Source organism: Cyprinodon tularosa, unplaced genomic scaffold (genome assembly GCF_016077235.1).
Source record: "Cyprinodon tularosa strain WSP-4 unplaced genomic scaffold, ASM1607723v1 ctg73, whole genome shotgun sequence".
Taxonomy (NCBI): Eukaryota; Metazoa; Chordata; class Actinopteri; order Cyprinodontiformes; family Cyprinodontidae; genus Cyprinodon; species Cyprinodon tularosa.
Genome location: NW_024039485.1, coordinates 651,507 through 671,393, shown reverse-complemented (window position 1 = coordinate 671,393; position 19,887 = coordinate 651,507). Strand labels below are relative to the sequence as shown.

The 19,887-nt window shown below is 35.6% G+C and overlaps 1 protein-coding gene across 1 annotated transcript in view; it reads left to right on the top strand.

Moving 5' to 3' along the window:
• Positions 1 to 4,283: 4,283 nt before the first annotated feature.
• LOC119772890 (dynein heavy chain 11, axonemal) overlaps positions 4,284 to 19,887 on the top strand; it is a 61,650-nt gene continuing 46,046 nt past the window's right edge. The window contains exons 1-26 of the mRNA XM_038269579.1: positions 4,284 to 4,299; positions 4,382 to 4,632; positions 4,727 to 4,873; positions 5,935 to 6,128; positions 6,208 to 6,397; positions 6,474 to 6,573; positions 6,678 to 6,889; positions 6,975 to 7,190; positions 7,289 to 7,453; positions 7,581 to 7,697; positions 7,777 to 7,914; positions 8,005 to 8,096; positions 8,184 to 8,379; positions 8,679 to 8,783; positions 9,432 to 9,818; positions 10,026 to 10,358; positions 11,314 to 11,568; positions 11,645 to 11,814; positions 11,904 to 12,126; positions 12,247 to 12,363; positions 12,675 to 12,761; positions 12,850 to 13,008; positions 13,226 to 13,309; positions 13,438 to 13,596; positions 13,709 to 13,831; positions 16,681 to 16,803. Of these exons, the coding sequence (XP_038125507.1) occupies positions 4,290 to 4,299; positions 4,382 to 4,632; positions 4,727 to 4,873; positions 5,935 to 6,128; positions 6,208 to 6,397; positions 6,474 to 6,573; positions 6,678 to 6,889; positions 6,975 to 7,190; positions 7,289 to 7,453; positions 7,581 to 7,697; positions 7,777 to 7,914; positions 8,005 to 8,096; positions 8,184 to 8,379; positions 8,679 to 8,783; positions 9,432 to 9,818; positions 10,026 to 10,358; positions 11,314 to 11,568; positions 11,645 to 11,814; positions 11,904 to 12,126; positions 12,247 to 12,363; positions 12,675 to 12,761; positions 12,850 to 13,008; positions 13,226 to 13,309; positions 13,438 to 13,596; positions 13,709 to 13,831; positions 16,681 to 16,803 (4,353 nt within the window). The 5' untranslated portion in view covers positions 4,284 to 4,289. The remainder of the gene's footprint in view (positions 4,300 to 4,381; positions 4,633 to 4,726; positions 4,874 to 5,934; positions 6,129 to 6,207; positions 6,398 to 6,473; positions 6,574 to 6,677; positions 6,890 to 6,974; positions 7,191 to 7,288; positions 7,454 to 7,580; positions 7,698 to 7,776; positions 7,915 to 8,004; positions 8,097 to 8,183; positions 8,380 to 8,678; positions 8,784 to 9,431; positions 9,819 to 10,025; positions 10,359 to 11,313; positions 11,569 to 11,644; positions 11,815 to 11,903; positions 12,127 to 12,246; positions 12,364 to 12,674; positions 12,762 to 12,849; positions 13,009 to 13,225; positions 13,310 to 13,437; positions 13,597 to 13,708; positions 13,832 to 16,680; positions 16,804 to 19,887) is intronic.

Genomic DNA, 19,887 nt, shown 5'->3' with positions numbered 1-19,887 from the left:
TCCAAATGTAACATTTATATGTAAATCCTATTGTATGGACAAGAAATCTACCCAGAGAAGGGGGTTTGCTTTAGAAAAGGATACTCATGTACTACAATTTTTCATATTGGAGAATAAATGAGTCTGACTAGACACACTTAATTAAAAATATTACTAATTTTTATTGATTCCCTAAAGAAATTGTACATTTGTAATTTTATTAAGGATCCCCATTAGCTGTTGCCATGGCAAACAGCTAGTCTTCCTGGGGTCCACAACATACATGGTACATGATTAATTATCTGCTAGTTGTGTGTCCACTTTTGGGTGTACTACCTGAAACAGCTGTTGCCACATGCGGATGAGAAGGCATATCCCTTTTTTTTATTCACTCAGTAAAATAAGGTATATTTTTAGGAAAGCCTGTTTTTTGTCTGTCTGACTTGAAAAGTTATGGATGGATTTTAATGACATTCCTATCAGAGGTGCACCTTAGTCCATGGGACAATCCATTTTGTGCAGATCCATATAATAATCTGGATAAGGGATGTTTTTTAAAGGTTCTCTAATACTGTTGGATAGGGATATATGACGGAACAAGCAGTTCCTCATTAAACCAGAGGGTGGCAGCAGTGATTAGTGACAACCTCATCAATGGACTCAAAAAGTCTGGACGTATTTTACTGCAGACAAACAAGATTAACAAGGTTTGTTAGCAGGATCAACTGAAAACTTATTAAAAGATTTTCTGGAAATGTTTTAAAAGAGGTGCACCTCATGCCAAAGAGCAATTCATTTAAATTTGGTAATGATCCAGATCATTTGCAAGTTTTAGCTATAGGTGTAAGCCACAATTTGGGGCACAATTTGCTGCTTGGCGCAGGTCTGCACTCTCTGAATGCTATTGTAGATCATATATCTTATCTGCTTTTTAGTTGGATGATATAAATTACACCTACTTCTATACTTGTCCTCCTAATATTAATGATTAAGCAAGATCCTTATTCTACTTTTTGTGCTGTTACATGTCTCATTAGAAAATATATTTTAATGAGGATGTAGGGGCTAAGCCAACGCTTAAATCTTATGGTTGATGTGCATTTGCTGGGGTGAGATGGTAAACAGGAAATGTCCAGACGCTGTTCTTGCAGTTAAAAAATTATACAAACGGCTACTGTAGATGTGAGTTAACAGCATTTCTTGGCCAAGCAATCAAAACTGATTCGCCTTTTCCGGTGAAACACACGTCCATACACACATAATTTACTTTCTGATATTGACCCTGTATATATTGGCTTCTACAGAGGACTTTTTTGTCAGAATAAAAAAAACCCTTTCATTAAGTCAAGATTTCTGGTTATTTTTTTTTTTTCTTCTCATGATATGCTATTTTTAAATCAGTTTTTTTTTTATTGACTGCTACTGATAAAATAATTATATATACCGGTAACAGGAAAAGACAAAAAAAGGATGGATGGATAACAGAAAAGGTTTGACGAAACATTCTTCTGAAATGACACAAAAATGTACTTTCTTAAATAAGTCTCTAATTCTAACATACTAAAGTTGGAGTGTTTATTTAATCGGAATCATTTAAAATCTTTCAAAGCTTTTTTAAGGGGTAAATTAGGTCAGCTTTCTCAAAACTTTTCAATAACATTATCCATGTATGTCATAACCCTCTCATTCCACAGGACCAGAAATCATTGTCTACATTGTATTATATAACCTATATATTATCTTAATTTACACTATATTGAAACTTTCAAAAGATTCTTATGTTTAACAAAATTTGTATAGTTTTAGTGAACAGAAACTGTTTCTTAAAGAGGAATCAACAATAAAGAATCTTTCTGTCATTATGAAACTTTAACATTTTGCGGACTCCTTTCTTAGAAGGTACATATAATACACAGACACATATAGAAATAAAAAACACTTAGAGAAAAAACAAGACACCCTTAGAAGAAAACTAGGTATGTATAAATGCCATTTGTAGTGTGTACATAAAATGCAGAAGGTGCAAACGCAGTCTATGAAGCAAACTGATGATCTGTTCGAGTGTTTCCAGAATTAGTCATATTTTAGCTCCAACCATTACCCCATCAGCTCCTAGTAGCTTTCTCCTAAAGAAAAATGTCCCCCCAGTATTATTCTTTACAAAGGTGTAAAACCATAATTTGTCCACAGCGCCTCTATCCACTGCAGATTAAGACTCTTGAGGATGTTTCTAGAGAATAAACAGCAAAATGTTGACCTGTCTTCTTTTTAAATATAGTGCTCTCTCCCAGTAAAGTTATTTTAAGCTCTCATACTGCATGAAATGATGCTCAGGAATAATCTGCTTTTTGTGATTGTGACCACATTAGGGAATTAGATGCCTCTGCATGTGAGACAGGCTCCTTCACTTTCTCTTTTTGAAATATTTTTTCCTTCCTTATTGTATGTATTTTTTTAATTGAAGTGGATATATTTTTATCAACACGTTATATCTGTGATGCCATTTAGATCATAATGAGTATATATGTTACAACAGAAGCCATTAACATCCGTGCATATATTGTTCCGAGTTGGTTAACAGCTCCAAAGCAAAAGCCAGTATCTTTAATTTCTCCTTGTAAATATTTTGAACAATGTGTCCAAAAACTGATATTACTTTATTCACAAAAGTGATTTGATTTAATAGTAGCACTAGATACCACAATCTGCCTTTTTATTTTGTTAGTTGCTCTGAAAAGGGATGTGCCGAAAGTTGCCCATAAAGAAAGGGTAAATGCCTCGAATGCTCCAGTGCTGCTAAGACAACAGACCAGTCACACACATACACACACACACACATACACACGTACACATAAGTTATTACGTTAGGTTACACTTTACGGCTAACAAACCCTCCAACTCTAATGATCTTCCCCTTACTGTGTTCAGTAGTTTATGTCCGAAGGAACTGCAATTTTTGCACACTGTAAAATAACCTAAGCTGAATCAGTTTCAATTTTTTTTCCTGCATCTCTAGCCATCTTCCCATAAACTTTAACCAGCTTCTATACTTTTGCTGAAGAAAAGCATTCCCATATAATGATGCTGCCATCACAGTCTTTCATCACACGGACTTTTTAGCAGTGGTTTTCAATTTGATTAATTGACTCAAGATCTATGTTTTAATGTTAAAAGCTCTTAAAAAAGAGTTTAACATTAAAATACGTTAAGAAAATCAAATCATTTTACAAAATTATATTAATATTAATTTCTGTTTACCTTTTTTTAAAATGTGTTACTATAACATTAATTCTAAAAAGAAATATGATCTCAAATCACTTTACAAGCAAGAAGAAAAAAGAAAACATTTGCACACTTATGTAGATGCATAAATTCAACCAATCCGTATAGAGATTTTAAGTCAGTTTTATTTACCACAGTTCATTACCAGCACTTTAAAATTCAGAAAAGTTCAGTTGAAAACTGGTTAATCGTTTTCAAATAGGATGTCAGATATAGTGTACGGAAGAGGATTAGGGCCACTGGAAAAAAAAAAAAAAAATGTAACTGATTTTTTTAACTTACTTACGTTTAATATGAGGGAAAAAGTCAGAATTCTGACTTTTTTCTCTGAATTCTGACTTTTTTCTCAGAATTTTGACTTTTAAAGTCCGAATTCTGACTTTAATCTTAGAATTCTGACTTATTTTCTCAGAATTCTGACTTTTTCTCAGAATTCTGACTTTTTTCTCAGAATTTTGACTTTTAAAGTCAGATTTCTGACTTTAGTCTCAGATTTCAGACTTTTTTCACATATCAAATTGAAATAAAAATTAAAAATCAGGTAACTTTTTTTTTTTTTTTTTTGCAGTGGCCTTAATCCTGTTCCCTAATAGTGACATGTAGGCGATCACCCCAAATTGTAATTATGTTTAGGGACTTTTGCATCCTGTGTAATATGACACCATAAAAAAGTTCAATACAGTGTGCTGGCTGTTTGTCTATTCTTTTAATCCTGCATTTGGCAGCTTTGCACATTTTTTTCAATGAATCTTTGATTTCTGATTAATTTATTTAGGTTTACAACAGATTTCCTTTTTGCACACTTGATTGAACAATATGGCATCATAAATATTTTTTTATTAAATACAACTCAGACGAACTGTTTTGAAATGTCTACAATAGCTACAATACAAGGAGTTGTTTGGGACTGATAGACAAATGTGTTCTCTTTTTTCGACAAGCTAGAAAAGGAAGAAACGTGCAGAGATTCGGGATGGCGACCGTTGCTTAGCGACACAATGCTAAACCGTCCCGACAGGACCAGCTTTATGCAGTGCGGTAGCAGATTTTTTTTTATTTATTATTTCGGTGTGTGAATTTGCCGCTGGATGTGTGACAAATGAGCTGTTTGTCTACATAGATTGTCAGGGGGAGAAGAGAAGTTCCGAAATGTCAGACGAAGATGATATAAATGATTCATCTTTTACCAAAGACGTTAGAGTGAAGTTCATCGCGGAGAAAGTATGTTTTCTACTGCAAGTGCAACAGGAAACTTGGGAGAAAAGAGTTGCAGACGCGGAGTTTCGGTCGCTTCTGAAGGACTTTCTGCAGAAAAAAACAATCCTCTATTTCTCCTCATCCAGCAAGCTCTGTCTGAGTGCTTCAACTCAGGTAAGGTTTACCTAGGAGGTGTTGCTTGTTTAAACGGCGCTTTTAATGCAACTTTTATGAGTCTTTTCCTCACGGTGCCACATTTCTGATGTAGATCCAAACTGCAGCTGCTCAGTCCAAACAGCTTTATGTTCTCAAGACTAGAGAAGCTGCCGTAAGCTCTGAGAACTACAGAGGGCTTCTAACATTTGGCCTCCTGTCTTCATCACCTCTGATGCAGATAATATATTCATTACAGCAGGTAACTTCTCTGTTTTGTGATATAATGCCAAACACTGGCCAGTTGTGCACAAACCTAGTGCATAAGGCAGGGGTCTGCAACCTGTGGCCCCAGAACCACAAGTCACTCTTTGGCTTTTATCATGGCAAAAAAGAACCAAGTAATATTTTAAAATATAGTATAAAAAAAGACCAGTTTTTGAAATAATAGTTCTTTTGAATTTCTGCAGCAAAATTACATTAAAAGAACCGAAAAAGTTTTTAGGTCTTTTTTTTTTCTCATTAGCTTAGAAGTTATGTTCGTTTTACATAATGTCACCAGATACCAGCATCCTGAAAATGCAAATTTCCTCTTTATAAACATACAGATGTGCTTAAAAGTTTACCTCTCATTAAAGAAAATGATGAATTCACAATAGTAATTCAAATAACTTAAGACTTAGACTCAACTTTATATATCCCTTGGGATTACTCCTTCAGAGAAATTCTGATTCCAGTAGCTTATATGGAGTAAAAAGATTTAAAGCAAAATGCCATTAAAAATAAAAACACAACAGACTATATAAAAAGAGTGTATATAGTACCAAAAAGTTGTAATGTTCTGGAATGTGTTTCCCTTGGTTATAAAAAATATCTGCACAGTATAGAGCTAAGGGAAGACTACATAGTAGTTGACTTGGATTATTGCACTGCAGGAATGTACTGAGCATATAAATAAGTAAAAATTAAACAGACTACACAGTAGTTGACACATAACAGAAAAAAGCAATTACAGAACAAAAAAGTCAATATAAATAAACATAACCAAATTGGAATTTAGTCAAATAGAATATTGATTCTTAACTTTTGTTTAAAAAAAAAGAAAAACTGCCCCAGACACATTAAAGTACCTTTACCTTTAACCTGTCCTTTCACTTCACATATGCTATTCTTTGTTTGTCTGTCACATAAAGTCCTTCTTTTACATTGACATTTTTGGCTTTAGTATGAAAAAATCTAATAGGTTTACACTGTAGGCATTATGGGTTGACTATATTGCTAGCTTTTTTTTAATGGATATATTATTCTTTGTTCTTGCTCAAGGAAATTGGGCCCCTTCTAACAGATGTCGAAAATCATCCCTCATGGCCAAATGTGCTATCTAAGGATATCAGTCATAATGTGGAGAAGCTGTGCCATATGACATCAGTTGTTGAAGGCCAGGCTATAGGGAAAACTGTTCTCCCTATCCCATATACAGCAGGCTGGATGGAAAATTCATACGACATAATTAACATGTAAGGACACACTTACAGGATGCTCGGTCTTTATTAGAGCCCTGGTCTTAAGTTTTGATTGTTGATTTTCCCATCAAAGGAGTGACAACTGCAAGAGGGCATTGGTTTACAACATTGAGACCATTTTTATCAGTTGGAGCAGTCTGATTGAGAAAATCTTAACACAGGACTCATCAGATCTTCTACAGACATGCTCTAACCCAGGGCCCAGTGAAGAAATCAGCTTCTGGGCTTCCAGAATGAGGAATCTTGAGGGTATTCAACACCAGGTATGATTTTATCTCCTTCTGATTTTTGCAAAAAACCATTCAGCCATCAGTAAGTATCTGGACTTTGAATTAAAAGCTTCAGAGTCCCATTGTTGAAAGGATGGCATTTGTGTTAGAGGTGATGGACAGCAGCTATTATCCAATGATCAACACCCTAATTGGAAATGTGTCTGATGGTAAGGGTTGCCGATTTCTTTATGATAATATTCCTTTCACTACTAAATTTTTTTGTGTGTTTTAAATTCATTGTTTATTTTTCTCTCTTAAACAATACAACAAGCCTTTAAAGAAGCCCAAGATGTTGACCTTTATCTACGGCCACTAGGTGTACAGTTAGCCCAAATGGAAAAGACTCACTTTCCTGACATGGAGAAATACACTCCTGCACTTTTTCATACAGTATTCCTTATATGGACCAACTGTCAGTATTACCAGAAACCAGCTCGCATTGCAGTGCTTCTGCAGGAACTCTGCAATCTGTTCATTGAACAGGTAGAAGTTTTCCTGTTAAAATCCTAAAAATGGTATTTGCTTTGCTATTCCTTGCAATAAAATATGTAAAAATATCTTATTGTAGACTTTTGCGTACCTTCCTGAAGATTTGCTGCATAGAGAGGATACAGAGGACAATCTGCTAATCATAAAGAAGGTGATAAAAGTTCTGAGATGCTTCAAAGAGAGTTACCAGATCCAGAAGGAGTGGCTAGAAAAGCAGGAGAGATTCCCACCCTGGGATTTCTCATCTGCTTTTTCACACTTCAACCAATTCACAAATCGTATGCTTGAACTGAAGGTGAGAACATGCGTCCATTTATGTTGAAATTTGACTTTCAGCTCCTGTTCTTTGCTTCCGTGGTTATGATAAACTCCTGTAAAATGGTTGCTTTGTAGAACCTGTGTGAAACTGTCATGGAATTTCAACGGTTGGAAAGAATAGAGTTTGGAGGCATTAAAGGAAATGTCTACATTGAGCAAGTCAAGCTAGGCAATGAGTTCACCTACTTCTGCCAAGCATTAAAGCAAAGTAAAAGCAATCTTTTTGACTTCAGCTCTCAGGTAAAACAAATAATTTTTAGTTTTGCTGGGAATGTTTAAAGCACATCTAAATTGTGAAAAACAAAAGTGGACAAAATACATGCATTTATTGTGTTTCTTTATATTTAAACTTTTATCTCTTATTAAGGCTTTTGAAGAGGAGTATAAGACTTTTACCAAAAGAATTTCAGACTTTGAACATCGCCTTGCAAACCTCCAGTGTGGAGCTTTTAAGGAGTCCACAGGACTGGAATCAGCCTTAAAAGTAACTTAGTTGTATATTTTAAAAAACAATGTATATGAGTGATATAAAAGGCTTATAAAACATTTGTATTTCATTTCAGATGCTAATGACCATTAGACCCATTTTGGAGAGAAGAACAGTCAGACAGTTATTAAGTCCATCCTTCATCCTGCTTCAGCAGTTGTTTAGCGAAGAATTAAAAAATATTGCCTTTCTGATAAAATCTCGTAATGATCAGGTACCCTTGTTTTCTCCATAAAAGTTGAGTCCACATTGAATTTACCAAAGAAAGCAGTTTGTTAAGCTTTTCTTTATGTCTGTCATGCAGGTGGCACCGACATCTGAAGTTTTAAAGTGGGCAAAAATGCTTAAAGAACGCATTGAATCACCATGGAAAAAATTCAGATTACTATTTGACATGTCAGTAAAAAGAAAAGTTGTGAAAATGATCCTTTATAGATGTATTTGGGCTTCAAATAGGCATCTCCTTTTATGCAATAATTCTAGGTCTACACAGTCTAAGGAGATGGTGAATGTGTACAGCATGTACAGGGATTTGTTGAGTTCTTTGGAGGAGCGTGAAAAGGACGTTTATGCTGAGTGGTGTAACGGTTTGGAAGAGACTTGTCTATTTAACCTTAACCAGCCTCTGATTTCAAGAAATCCATTGTCAGAACTGATCTCAATCAACTTCACTCCGGAGGTAAATGATAAAAGGTCCCTCTAAGTCTTGATACAAGATAATAATATTTCTGTCTCTTAAAAATGTAATAACAACAACAACAATTGTAATTGCTTAGAACCTTCTAAAAATGTTTAAAATCAGACATTGGCTATTAAAGACAGCATTGAAACGTGATGATTCTCTTCATGTGCTTTTCATAGACATTGTGTCTTGATTGTGTTCAGTATTTCATGAAAGTGCGAATTTTTTATTAGCTATGTTTGTTTTTTGCTATAAGCAAAGAGAAAAAAACCCCACTTGTTTGTATAACTTCACAGCTTGCTGAAATCTTAAGGGACGTATTGTATATTCATAAAAACACAAAGAGCACCCTCCCTGCAGCTGCGATCGCTGTCCTTGACAAACACAACATTTTCAAGAAGGTAAGATGAAATTTGCTGCTGCTTTGTTGAGTTAATTATCAAGAAACATATCGCTCTTATTTATTGAGTAGGGGGTATCAAAAATATTAATACCCTTTGAACCTTTTAATGTCCCATTACATCCATAGGCTCTAATGCTTTTGGATTTTATGCCATAAAACAACTCAAGCAATAGATAATTGTGGTTGAAATGCAGCAATGCCTATTTTACAAACGTGTTATTTTTTAAAATACAAATCTGAAAGATGTGGTATGCATTCAATTTTACCCTCTTAATGGCTATACCCTAAATAAAATGTAGTACGACAAATGGTCTCTTCAAGTCATAATAAATAGAATGTCAAATTTGATTTTAGTATCTTTACAGCTGTTGTGTTCAGACCTCACCTTTCTTCAGGGAACATTAGTGAGCAAACCAAACAAATATTTAAATGCATGGCACATTTTTTTGTAATAAATTGGAAAAGTTTCCTTTACCTTCAACATTTATGAGTTGTTGTGTGTATCACTTCAAACCCCCAAATAATTACACAGTTATTTGAGGTCTTAAGGTGATCCCATTAGGATTCAAGTTCAAGATGCCTTTTTATTTTTGCAAGTCGCTGCCTTTAATCCTGCACATCTTTTCTCAATTGTTTTGTTTTGAAGTGTATTGACTGTCTGAGGCTTATAGTACAACAGTACAACAATCTTAAGATGCTGGAGATGGAACGTCCCCTCATTAAAGCTGACTTGGGCTCTGTAGACTCAAAGCTGGCAAAAGCAGAGACCAGCCTGACATGGCAGGATCAGGACTGCTGGAGCTTTGTTCAGAGCACAAAAGAGCTGGTTCAAGACCTTGCATATCGGGTCAGCAAAGCCAAGAAAAACTTTGATACAATTGAGTCAGTGATAAAGGGCTGGAGCAAAACCACAATGTACACAAGACAAGACAAGAAAGGCTCCCTCATACAACTGGAGGGGAGGAAAGAGCAGGTGATCAAGAAGTACAGCTCCATGAAGACGGATGGAGACCATATTCATCAGTTAATACAGGTGTGTTAACTGACATCCATTATTTCTGCGATTGACACTAAAACCAGCATGTTTAATAGCATAAAGTCATGTTTCAGAGACATCTTCTGTTAAATCAGAATGAGTTTTCCTTTCACAATTTTATTCAGACTCATAACAATTATGTCTTGTTAAAAACCTGCTTATCCAATACATTAGAATGTGTTTGTTTTTCCTATGTTTTATCAGAAGAATATGGTCCTCTTCGGCGCTGATCCTGCTTCAACAGAATGGCAGTCCTACCTGGAATGTATAGACAAGGTGGTAGTTGAAGGGCTCTTCAAGTTCATCCTCCACTCTCTTCAGTTCTTTTTGGACAATATGGAATTGTCCCCATCATTACCTCCTCTGTTTGAGACCAGGTTAATTCTGAATGACTCAGTTTTAAGTTTCAATCCTTCCATTGACCGAGATGTTGAAGATGGTCTCTATGAACTGGTGGAAGAATTGATTGGAGACATATTCAAGTCTTCAGTGAACATACAGAGAGTGGCTGGTCATCTTAATATGGATACCTATCAGGTACTCTGTTTACATGTTATACATTATATTCAGCATTTAGGTGAATTAAAATAGATAGTTCTGGTTTAAAGCTTACATACACACATACATTCCACCGGGGATGAAAATGTTGTTTCGACTCTTCAAACATAAAAGCATAAAGCATTTATCGAACAAAGTTGAACACATATTTAGAGTAGAAAAAATGCAAACAACACTCAGCTGGATTTCATAATTTTATGTGATGAAGAATAGTTGTTAAACTGTTAAAAATTACTTTTGATAGTTGTTTTTAGTTGCCAAAATGACCCTATGTTGCTGCTGTAAGCTCAAAGCTTTAAACTGGTAGAAAAGAAGATAGCATTTATCTGCTGATATGTTAAATGCTGTCTCCTTTGTTCTTTTAGTTGAAGGTTTAGACAGAGACCTTTTGGGTTAACCCAATCTTTTTAACTGTTTTCAATAGTTTAGTTTTTAGTGTACAGTTCAGTTGACGAAACAAAATAAGGGGAGAAAAAGTTAACACAAAAAAAATCCCTTCGTAAACATGCTCTAAAGTTTATTGACTAATCCCATGGTTGATCCGTTTTCTTAAAATAAATAGTCTTTAAGAGCATTTGTGAAAAATGTTTTCAGTACTTTAAGCAAAGCTGGGTTTACTGTCCAGAAAGAGCCAAAAATATTGAAATTAGCCACAGTTTTAATAGAGACACTACCTCTACTTTAAAGTCTTGTTTAGGGCATAAAATAAGATATTTTGTCTTGCCTATATTTAATATCTGGCTACATAAACAAAACCTTTAAACCATAATTCGAAGTCTTCTGTTTATTACAAATATAATATTTTTGTGCATCGTTTAATCTTTAACCATCAAAGAAATTAGGTAGCTTTCTAAGATGCAATAGAAAGTTAAATCTGTTATTTTTTCTGTTGTTTGCCTTTGATATTCAGTTCTTTTTGATATAACGCTTACAGGATATAATGGATGACATACCAGTTTTGTGTCACCTGCGGCATGAAATAATGGCAAAAGTGGGCAGCGTCCTTAAAGCAGCTGAAAATTACCAGAAAGAGTTTGATTGCTACCGACACCTATGGCAAAATGACCGAGAAGAGTTCTTCAGGCAGTTTTCCATGAGTGGTCGTGATCGTGCGGCAAGAGAGACTGACCCTTACAGAGCAAACGTGTTCCCTGAAACCTTGCCTACCACTGATGACTTCAAACAAGAGGTAAAGGATTTTTCAGTATTTATGTTTCTTCCCTACATGGTGGGCTTGTTTTTTAATTCATGTCTTTAAATTCCAGGTTGAGTATTATGACAAACTGCATTCTAAAGTGTCACAATTGGAAGATAGTAGAGTGTTCGACGGATGGCTTTGGGTGGACTGCAGGTACTTTAAAGCTAGCCTTCTTAACACAATACAAAAGTGGAGCTGGCTTCACAAAGAGCGCCTCTTAAAATGTGTGACCAACAGGTAAAATTTATTCCTGCATACTTACTCACTTTAAGCCTAATTGTTATATTGTTTTTTGTTTTTTTTTATGAGCCCATTTTTCCACACAGCCTTGAAGAACTGCAGGAATCCGTCCAAGTTGCAGTCAAGGGGCTGACAGGTCCAATTGTCAAAGAAGATCACCAAGGCTTTCTAGATATTATGAGTCTACTGTTGGCTGTCCGAGCAAGAATAGGTGCCATTGACAGAGTGTTTGAATCTCTGAGAGGGACAATAGTTCTCCTAGAACATTGTGACGTAAAAATACCGGAATATTGCTATACTCAAATGGAGGTTTGCGCCTATATTAAATTGTTTATTTAGTGAAGAAGTCTTTGATTTGCATGAGGTCATTTAAATTCAGTCAGTAATAATTCCAGTTTTACAACTAAAAACGAATAATTATTTTTACAGGAGCTTCCAGAAAAATGGAATGAAGTAAAGAAGCTGACCGTAGAAGTGAAGAGTGAAATTGCAACCATGCAAAGGGCAGAAGTCCTTGTTTTAAAATCAAGATGCAAAGCTTTTGAGGTGACAAAGCATTTTATAGCAGTTACATTATATTCAAAAAGTCCTTTAAATTATGACATTGATTTAAAAAATGGTCAATTCTGAAATCCAATTTTGTTTTGTTTTTTATTTCTGTGTTGGTATTGTGAAAAAGTGGTATTTTAATAAAATTTTGTTGTACCACAATAATATTTGGGTTCACAATATTAAATCTATTGATATCAAACAAATGAATGAGTTCAACTTCAGTGAAAGAAAATAAACTTTAATGTGGAAAATAATGTTTAAAACAATTGTAGATAACACCTTACAAACCACTCATTTTGTTTCAGGTAAAACAAGCCAAACTCAGGAAAGACTTCTCCACAAATGCACCTTTCAGTTACAATACGGTGCAACCCTATGTTTGTCTGGATAAAGTAAGTCTGCCCAACCATACCACTGTGGAGTAGAAAGAATAGTGTTCTTTGGGATATTTCAAATGACTGTTGCTTTTTGTGCTTTTAGTCAGAAACAGCTATCCGAGAAATGGAGAGAGAATTAGCAGAGCTCCAAAAGTCTGCACATCTTTTTGATACAACGATACCTGACTACAAAGACGTAAAGCTATGTCGACATGAAATCTCTATCCTGAAAGAACTCTGGGACCTTGTGATATGTGTGCAGGTAAGTTGTTCTATTTTCTGAAATGTGCCTTTTAAAAGGACCTGGAATTACATCAGAACAGTGTATTAATTACCTCACCACAAAATTCTAGATTATTTGTCTTGTCTGGCTTTTCAGCAGCATTCTTTGAATGTCTAGCCTCTAAGTGTCACAAATTTACCGCAAGACCTTCATTCTACTTACCTCTCTGAGTGAGTTTTTGTTTTCATCTTTACAGAGCACTGTCAAAAACTGGACAAAGACCAACTGGAGAAAGATAAATGTGGAGCAGATGGAATCCAATTTGAAATGCTTTGCCAGGGTGAGGTCACCAGCAGTGCTGTATCACACCAGCTTATCTCTCCTGTAGTTTTACAGTTATGCATCATTATCATTGGTAACAGACGTCCCTAATAACAAATTATGTGTATCAACCTTCTGTTTCTGTAGGCCATACGGAGGTTTGACAAAGATGCACGCTTGTGGGATGTGTATGTCGCATTAGACAAGCATGTAAAAAACTTGTTGACAGCGTTGAATTCTGTCAGGCAACTACAGAGCCAGGCAATACGAGAGCGCCACTGGCTGGAGTTGATTAAAATAACAAAGGTGCAGAGATACAGTACAGGCAGCAGAAGTGTTGCTATAGGCCAGTAATTTTTCCATCACATAAATCTTTGGACAAAGCACACAGAGAGAAATAATATGTGTCCTCCAACAGGTTGACTTCACTATGACAGACACAACCACCCTGGGGGATCTTTTGGCTTTGCAGCTACATTTGTTTGAAGAAGAAATCAGCGATATGGTGGATAAGGCTGTCAAAGAAATGGCCACAGAGAAGGTTTTTTCCGTTTATTAAATCTAAATAAAAAAAACCCTGCATAAAATACTATCAAAGATTTCTACTTAATTTAGTGTTATCTTATTTACCTTATATTGATTTGAATTAAGAATATACAGAATGAGAATTCTGCAGGTGGTCGGAATGAAAAAAATTCTTGCTTCAAGAGTGATTGACTATTTGGAAACTCAGGAAAAAAAAAATTGAGTCAGTGAAAACACCATACTTTAACAATACCAGGTTACACTGACAGCAGTAATCTTGACTGAATATAGGTAAATAGGGAAAAAAGGCTCAGATACATCTAAACAAATTTGAGTGTTTTTATCAAAGTAGAATATATTTTTACCAGCCATCGCAGAAAATGAAAAAAAAAAATAAATTATATTATTTTAATAATGGTTAGAAGTATCCCCTCATTAATTGTATCATACATATTAGACATACAGATTTTTTTTTATAGAGTTTAATTGATTTTTAGATTTTCAATCTCCAGCTTAATGTCTTCAAACTGTATGAAAACTAATAACGCACTACCTCAGTCAGTTCAGCTGCTTAAATTAAATATTATTAACATTTAACATTAGTAATAGAATGATACAAATTAGCTCTGCTAGTCATATATTTCCTTTTCTATGTAGCCTAGGTAAGATGCTTTTGAAGTTATCTCAGGTTCAGGAGTGGCTTGTCATGAGGAATATTACATCTGTGGCCCATATCTAGTATTTGTCTGTACATAGTGGCTTTTGATGCACCGACTCATCCTCAGTACACTTCTTTTGAAGCTCTCCCGATTTCTTGATTGCACAGCCTTTGACAATCCTCTCAAGGTTCTCTGCTGCTGGTGCACGTCCTCTTAGTTTTCTATTAATATACTTGGATAAAAAGATCTTTGAACAACCAGATTCTTTAATAATGACCATTTGTGGGTTACCCTCTCAACAAAGTGTGTTGATGACTGTCTTATGGACATCTGTCCAGGCAGAAATCACCCCATTATTTTATAGGTAGCTGACCCAGAATAAGAGACCATTTAAAATAGGGCTGAAGGATTTCAAAATTGCCATTTCTAAACTTGCTTAGATTTTTTGTCCTCTAAACGTAAGAATTTAGATGTTTCACTCTAAGGTTTCATTTTAATGACCTCGAAAGCTTGCTAATCCCGAGTCCATTGTCTTTGGATTTTATTGTTACCATTGTGTGGAAAAATGCTCAATCATGCAAAGGGGTTTGCATGAATGAAACAGTACAACAGAAGCTATATTTAAGCAGAATAAAAGGAAGCAAAGATACAAACATTATAAAAGCAGGAAGTAAAGCAAGTAGTAAATAGTTAATCCACAAACTTAAACTAATGATAATGCATTATTTCCTTGCATCCTCTAGCCAAATAAACAGTTGTAGTGAGGAAGTTGGTGACAATCTTGCTAAATGCTATGTGATCAAAAATGAGTGCTGGTGCGATTTGAATACTGCATTTTGTTGAATTGTGAACAATGTGAATGTAGTTTTTTGCCCAGCCCTAGTTAAAAGGTGCAGAAAAGCTTGCAGTTTGATTAGGGTGTGACACTTTACATTTTAACCGATTGTTTTACTGTATTCAAATTTTCTTAGACACTAAAATGTGAGTTTCATGACCTGTAAGCCATGCATCAAAATACATGCTCTAATCTATGTTCTAATTGATATACATGCAGAGATTGATGCTCCCAGTTTTTCATGCTAACGGAGCAAATTTTGCCAAGTGTATTAAGGATGCTTAAACAACTAAAAATACGATTTATGAAATTATGCTCTTTGTTTTAAGTCATGCACTCTTTGCTTTAACCTTTTATTTACAGTAATTGCTCTCAAACACATTCTGTCTTAGTATTATCTGATCTAGTTAACTTGTGATCACTCACAGCAGGCTGGCTACAAAAAAAATACTTAAATGCGGTTATTTGTAATCCTTCAAGAAAAATCAGACTTGGATAAACACAAAATTGTCAAGACTCAAAACAGAGGACCCAGTATTCAAGGCCTGACAGACAGTGGGGTAACTCAAAAAGCATTTATTTAAAACAGAGGCTGGAAACTTTACAGGAGAGAAACAAAGGTTAGTGACCACGTAAATCTAACAGAGGAAGATTATCCACGTGAGTCCCTAACCCGGATTTCAAGTTCAGTCCAGGCCCAGAGAACAAGCTAGGATCCAGCCGGTGGGCTGCTTACAAGATGCTGCAGGTGTCCCAGAAAACATGCAGGAGTCCCAAGACGGGTCAGGCAAACAGATCAGAACAGGAACAGGAAGGCTCAGAGGTCCAGGATTCCAAAGAAAGTTCAGGCAAACAGATGAGAACAGGAACAGGTAAGCTCGGTGGTTGGAAGGAAGCTCAGGATCAGGTAATCAGAAACAATAAGGTAAAGCTAAAAACACTCTCACCACTGAGATCAGACTGGGACAGACATGCTCAGTGGTTAAGAGGCTGAACAGGCGAGGATCATTAAAACAGAAACACCAAGGAAATCTGAAAACACTCACCACTAGCTAGAGAGAACAAGAGAATCTGGCCTTGATGACTGCACCTTAAATAGAGGTAGGAGCAGGTGGATCAGATTAGAGGTAATTACATACCGGACAAAAATTAGACAGAATGAAATGGAATGAGTAATTAAGCCAGTCATCAGTGCCAAGATCATGACAAAATGTTTTAAAGCACAAACTGTAGATCAGAAATTAGACACAAATCTTTTACTAGAATACTTCAAGTATCTATCATATTGCTTCACAATCCATGCAAAATTAGTAATGATATTTAATTAAGTAATCACAATGTCACTAATAAAATGTCTACTTTTTTTTTCAGATTATAACAAAAATAAACCAAACATGGGCCTCAATGGAGCTTTCGTTTGAGGAACATTACCAGACGTCTCTGCCACTAATTAAATGTAACGAGGACCTTATTGTGATGCTAGAGGATCACCAGGTAGATGCTTAACCTTCTATACTCCCTTACTTGTGGTTTCACCTAGTAAAATAATATGTAATGAATGAAAAATACAATAGCTTGTTGTCAAGATTAGCTGCCTGAGAGAAGGGCGGGTAGTTAGGTGCTTAAACTAAGAATGCAGAATTGTGACCCTGTTTAATGTCTTAACAACACAGCTGAAAGCACAGGGGTGCCTATTGAGTCCTCAGATTTATAGCTGCTAGGGGCTGTAGAACATTGTTGCTCCTTGGCTATCTTCAAACACAAACACCAGATGTGTAAGAGGGTTACTACCAACAATTAGAAGGCTTGTTACTTTAGTGACTAAATTGTTGCTGAAATGGTTGGGTTGCCCTGCTGATGAGATGGAATGTGTTCTAAAACAAAACTGATGGATTTGAGATTCTTAATAAGACACCTTCTCTTTTTATGTTTTTTGGTTTAGATGGTTGTACAGGGATAAACTTTGGATTTAGGCTATGCCTTGCAAATCATATCCGTTTACCTTTTTAAATTATCTTTGGAAAAAAACATGTAAAAGTATCCAATCTTATTTGCTCTTGTACTTTTGGATACTGGTTTATTCACACAAGGAAGACCCTTTGGTCTGTTTTTTTGGTCCAGACCAAATGCAGTTTTTGTTTGTTTGTTTAGTTTTTGTTTAGTGATTCACTTTCAGATTGGTTTATATGCAGGTGAATTGTAACATGTATCAAACCGCACTAGTGACTTTAATCACTTCCTTTGGATAAAGATGACTACCTGTAGGTGCACAGACTGTCACAATATCATACGCTGTCAGATTGGCATACATTGGCTGTGTCCGAATGCCCGTCCTAATCACTATATAGCGGTTACGCCACTTTTAAATGAGTGTCTGAAATTCTAGTGGATGAAAAAGTAGTGGACTCGAAATTTTCCATAATGCACCTTGAAAAGAAGTGATCATCCATGGTCGCTAGACAAGCAGATATATCCTGGAATGCTTTGCGAGGAGAGCTCTCCTCACAAAGCATTATGGTATTTGTTGTCACAGCGGCACGCTTTTACCATAAGGAGTCGCTGCCCAACAATGGCAAAAAATAACAAAGATGATGCAGGTATCGTGTAGGGAGGCGGAGTTATGTGACCAACGGTGAGCAAAAAGTAGTGATCATCTATCTGAATGGTCAGTTAACTGAGTTTACAAGAAAGTCCACTATATAGTCCTCCTTCAGCTCCTGAGCTCCTTCAGCAGAAGACTCCTCCTACCCAGATGCACCACAGAGCGCCACAGGAAATCATTCCTACCTGTGGTCATCAATCTATATAAATATATTTATATATAAATATTTATGCACTATTTTTGCACGCCAGGTATCACTTTACTTGGATTTTCACTTTATTTGGATTTAGTTTTTACATATGCATAGATATACGTACAGATATATATACGGAAGAGCTATATGTGTATATATTTTATCTCTTTTTATTATTATTTTTTATCTTTATTATATTCTATAGTTGGATGTGTGTATATATCATATAAACTGTAACTGGAGCGTATAACAAAAGTAATTTCCCTCTGGTATTTTTTAAGTATTTCTGATTCTGATAGTCCCTGCTCTATATAGTGATTGAGGGATTTAGGGGTTAGGGTGGGCGGTAAGATACAGCCAATGTTCTAAAACAAATGTGTGCACATGTGCAACAGAAAAATTATTCCCACATTGAATTTTAGCAGCAGTGTACCAACCAGCAAAGAAAAGGTTTATTTTAGCTTATAAAATACATAAGTAAGAAGTTATTTCTTGAATATAGAAACAGCCAGACATGATTGAAGTTTCAAGGATGTTGTGAGAAGAAGCCTCTATAGCTAAAACCATATTGGTTTATTTAATTTAAATTACTCTAGTAGTAAAAAATGTGTGCACAGGAATTTAAATTTGGTTACATTTTTGTTTGCATGTTTAAAATCATAAATAACATTGGTTGTGGATTACATTGAGACTGAATTCATTTAGGTTAGATAAAAACTAATAGCACGCTGATGTGACAGCGTATGCTGTTCTGGCAGGACACAGGAAACCTACTGTATCAGAGAAGCCCTTAATGCTTCACCACTATCTTTCATAGTTGGTCTGTCATTGCAACTGCAAAATTTATGTTCTCAGGGGCAGCTCTTAAAACAAAGCTTTCCCTGTCCAAGTTCAATTTTTTTTTTGGAATGGTGTCATAGAATGCACGCTTCAAGTTGATGTGGACAATTTACTCACCTTCCCCTCCCCTCTGCATGTTGACAGCAGCAATGCAAATCAGCAGACTGCAGATCAGGTATAACATAAGAATTTTCAGGCCATAGGTTGCTGGTTAATTTCAGAGAGATGCACACTATGTATCCGGAGGTTTGGTTGTAAAGTGTCAGGTTCATATTCACACCAGAAGCAAGTTGCACCAGTATCTGTTTTGTAGTAGCCCTTTTGAGTGTTTTAACTGCTTCAAAAAAGGAAAGAAACCAACTCTGGTCCATTTAAAAGGCACCAGATTTAGGCAGTGTGAATACAATCCCAAATTCTCTGCAATAAATTGTGCTCAAACGTCACAAAAGGAGTCTGTAAAGCAATGTTCTGTAAAGATTGCATTTAAGCTACAAAGTACACCTGTTAAACGAGATCAGAATCAAAGTTTTTGCTTTTATCATAAATGCAAAACATCATGTTGGGTGGAATATTAACACTGTTATCATTATCATCATCATCATTAATGGATTGAGGGACGTAGAAGATGATTGAGTATGACAGCCCATGAGAAGGCAAAAAAGACTTGAGGCTTAGATTAACCTAAAGCAGGGGCTCAAAAAGAAACTTTTAGATCAAGGCATGTTGTTGTGTTTAGATGAACGTAGGAATGCTGACAGTACCTGAAGATTAATATTGACCAATACCTTATGTCCAATCTTATTTTGCATCATTTGTTTTAGAAAGAGAATAAAACCACAAGTTGAGTCTCTAGATATACAGCACAGATCAAGACAGATAAAAACCTGTAGATGCACTGAAAGGTTGTTCAGCAAAGCATTGCCCTATGTAACTGACCACATAT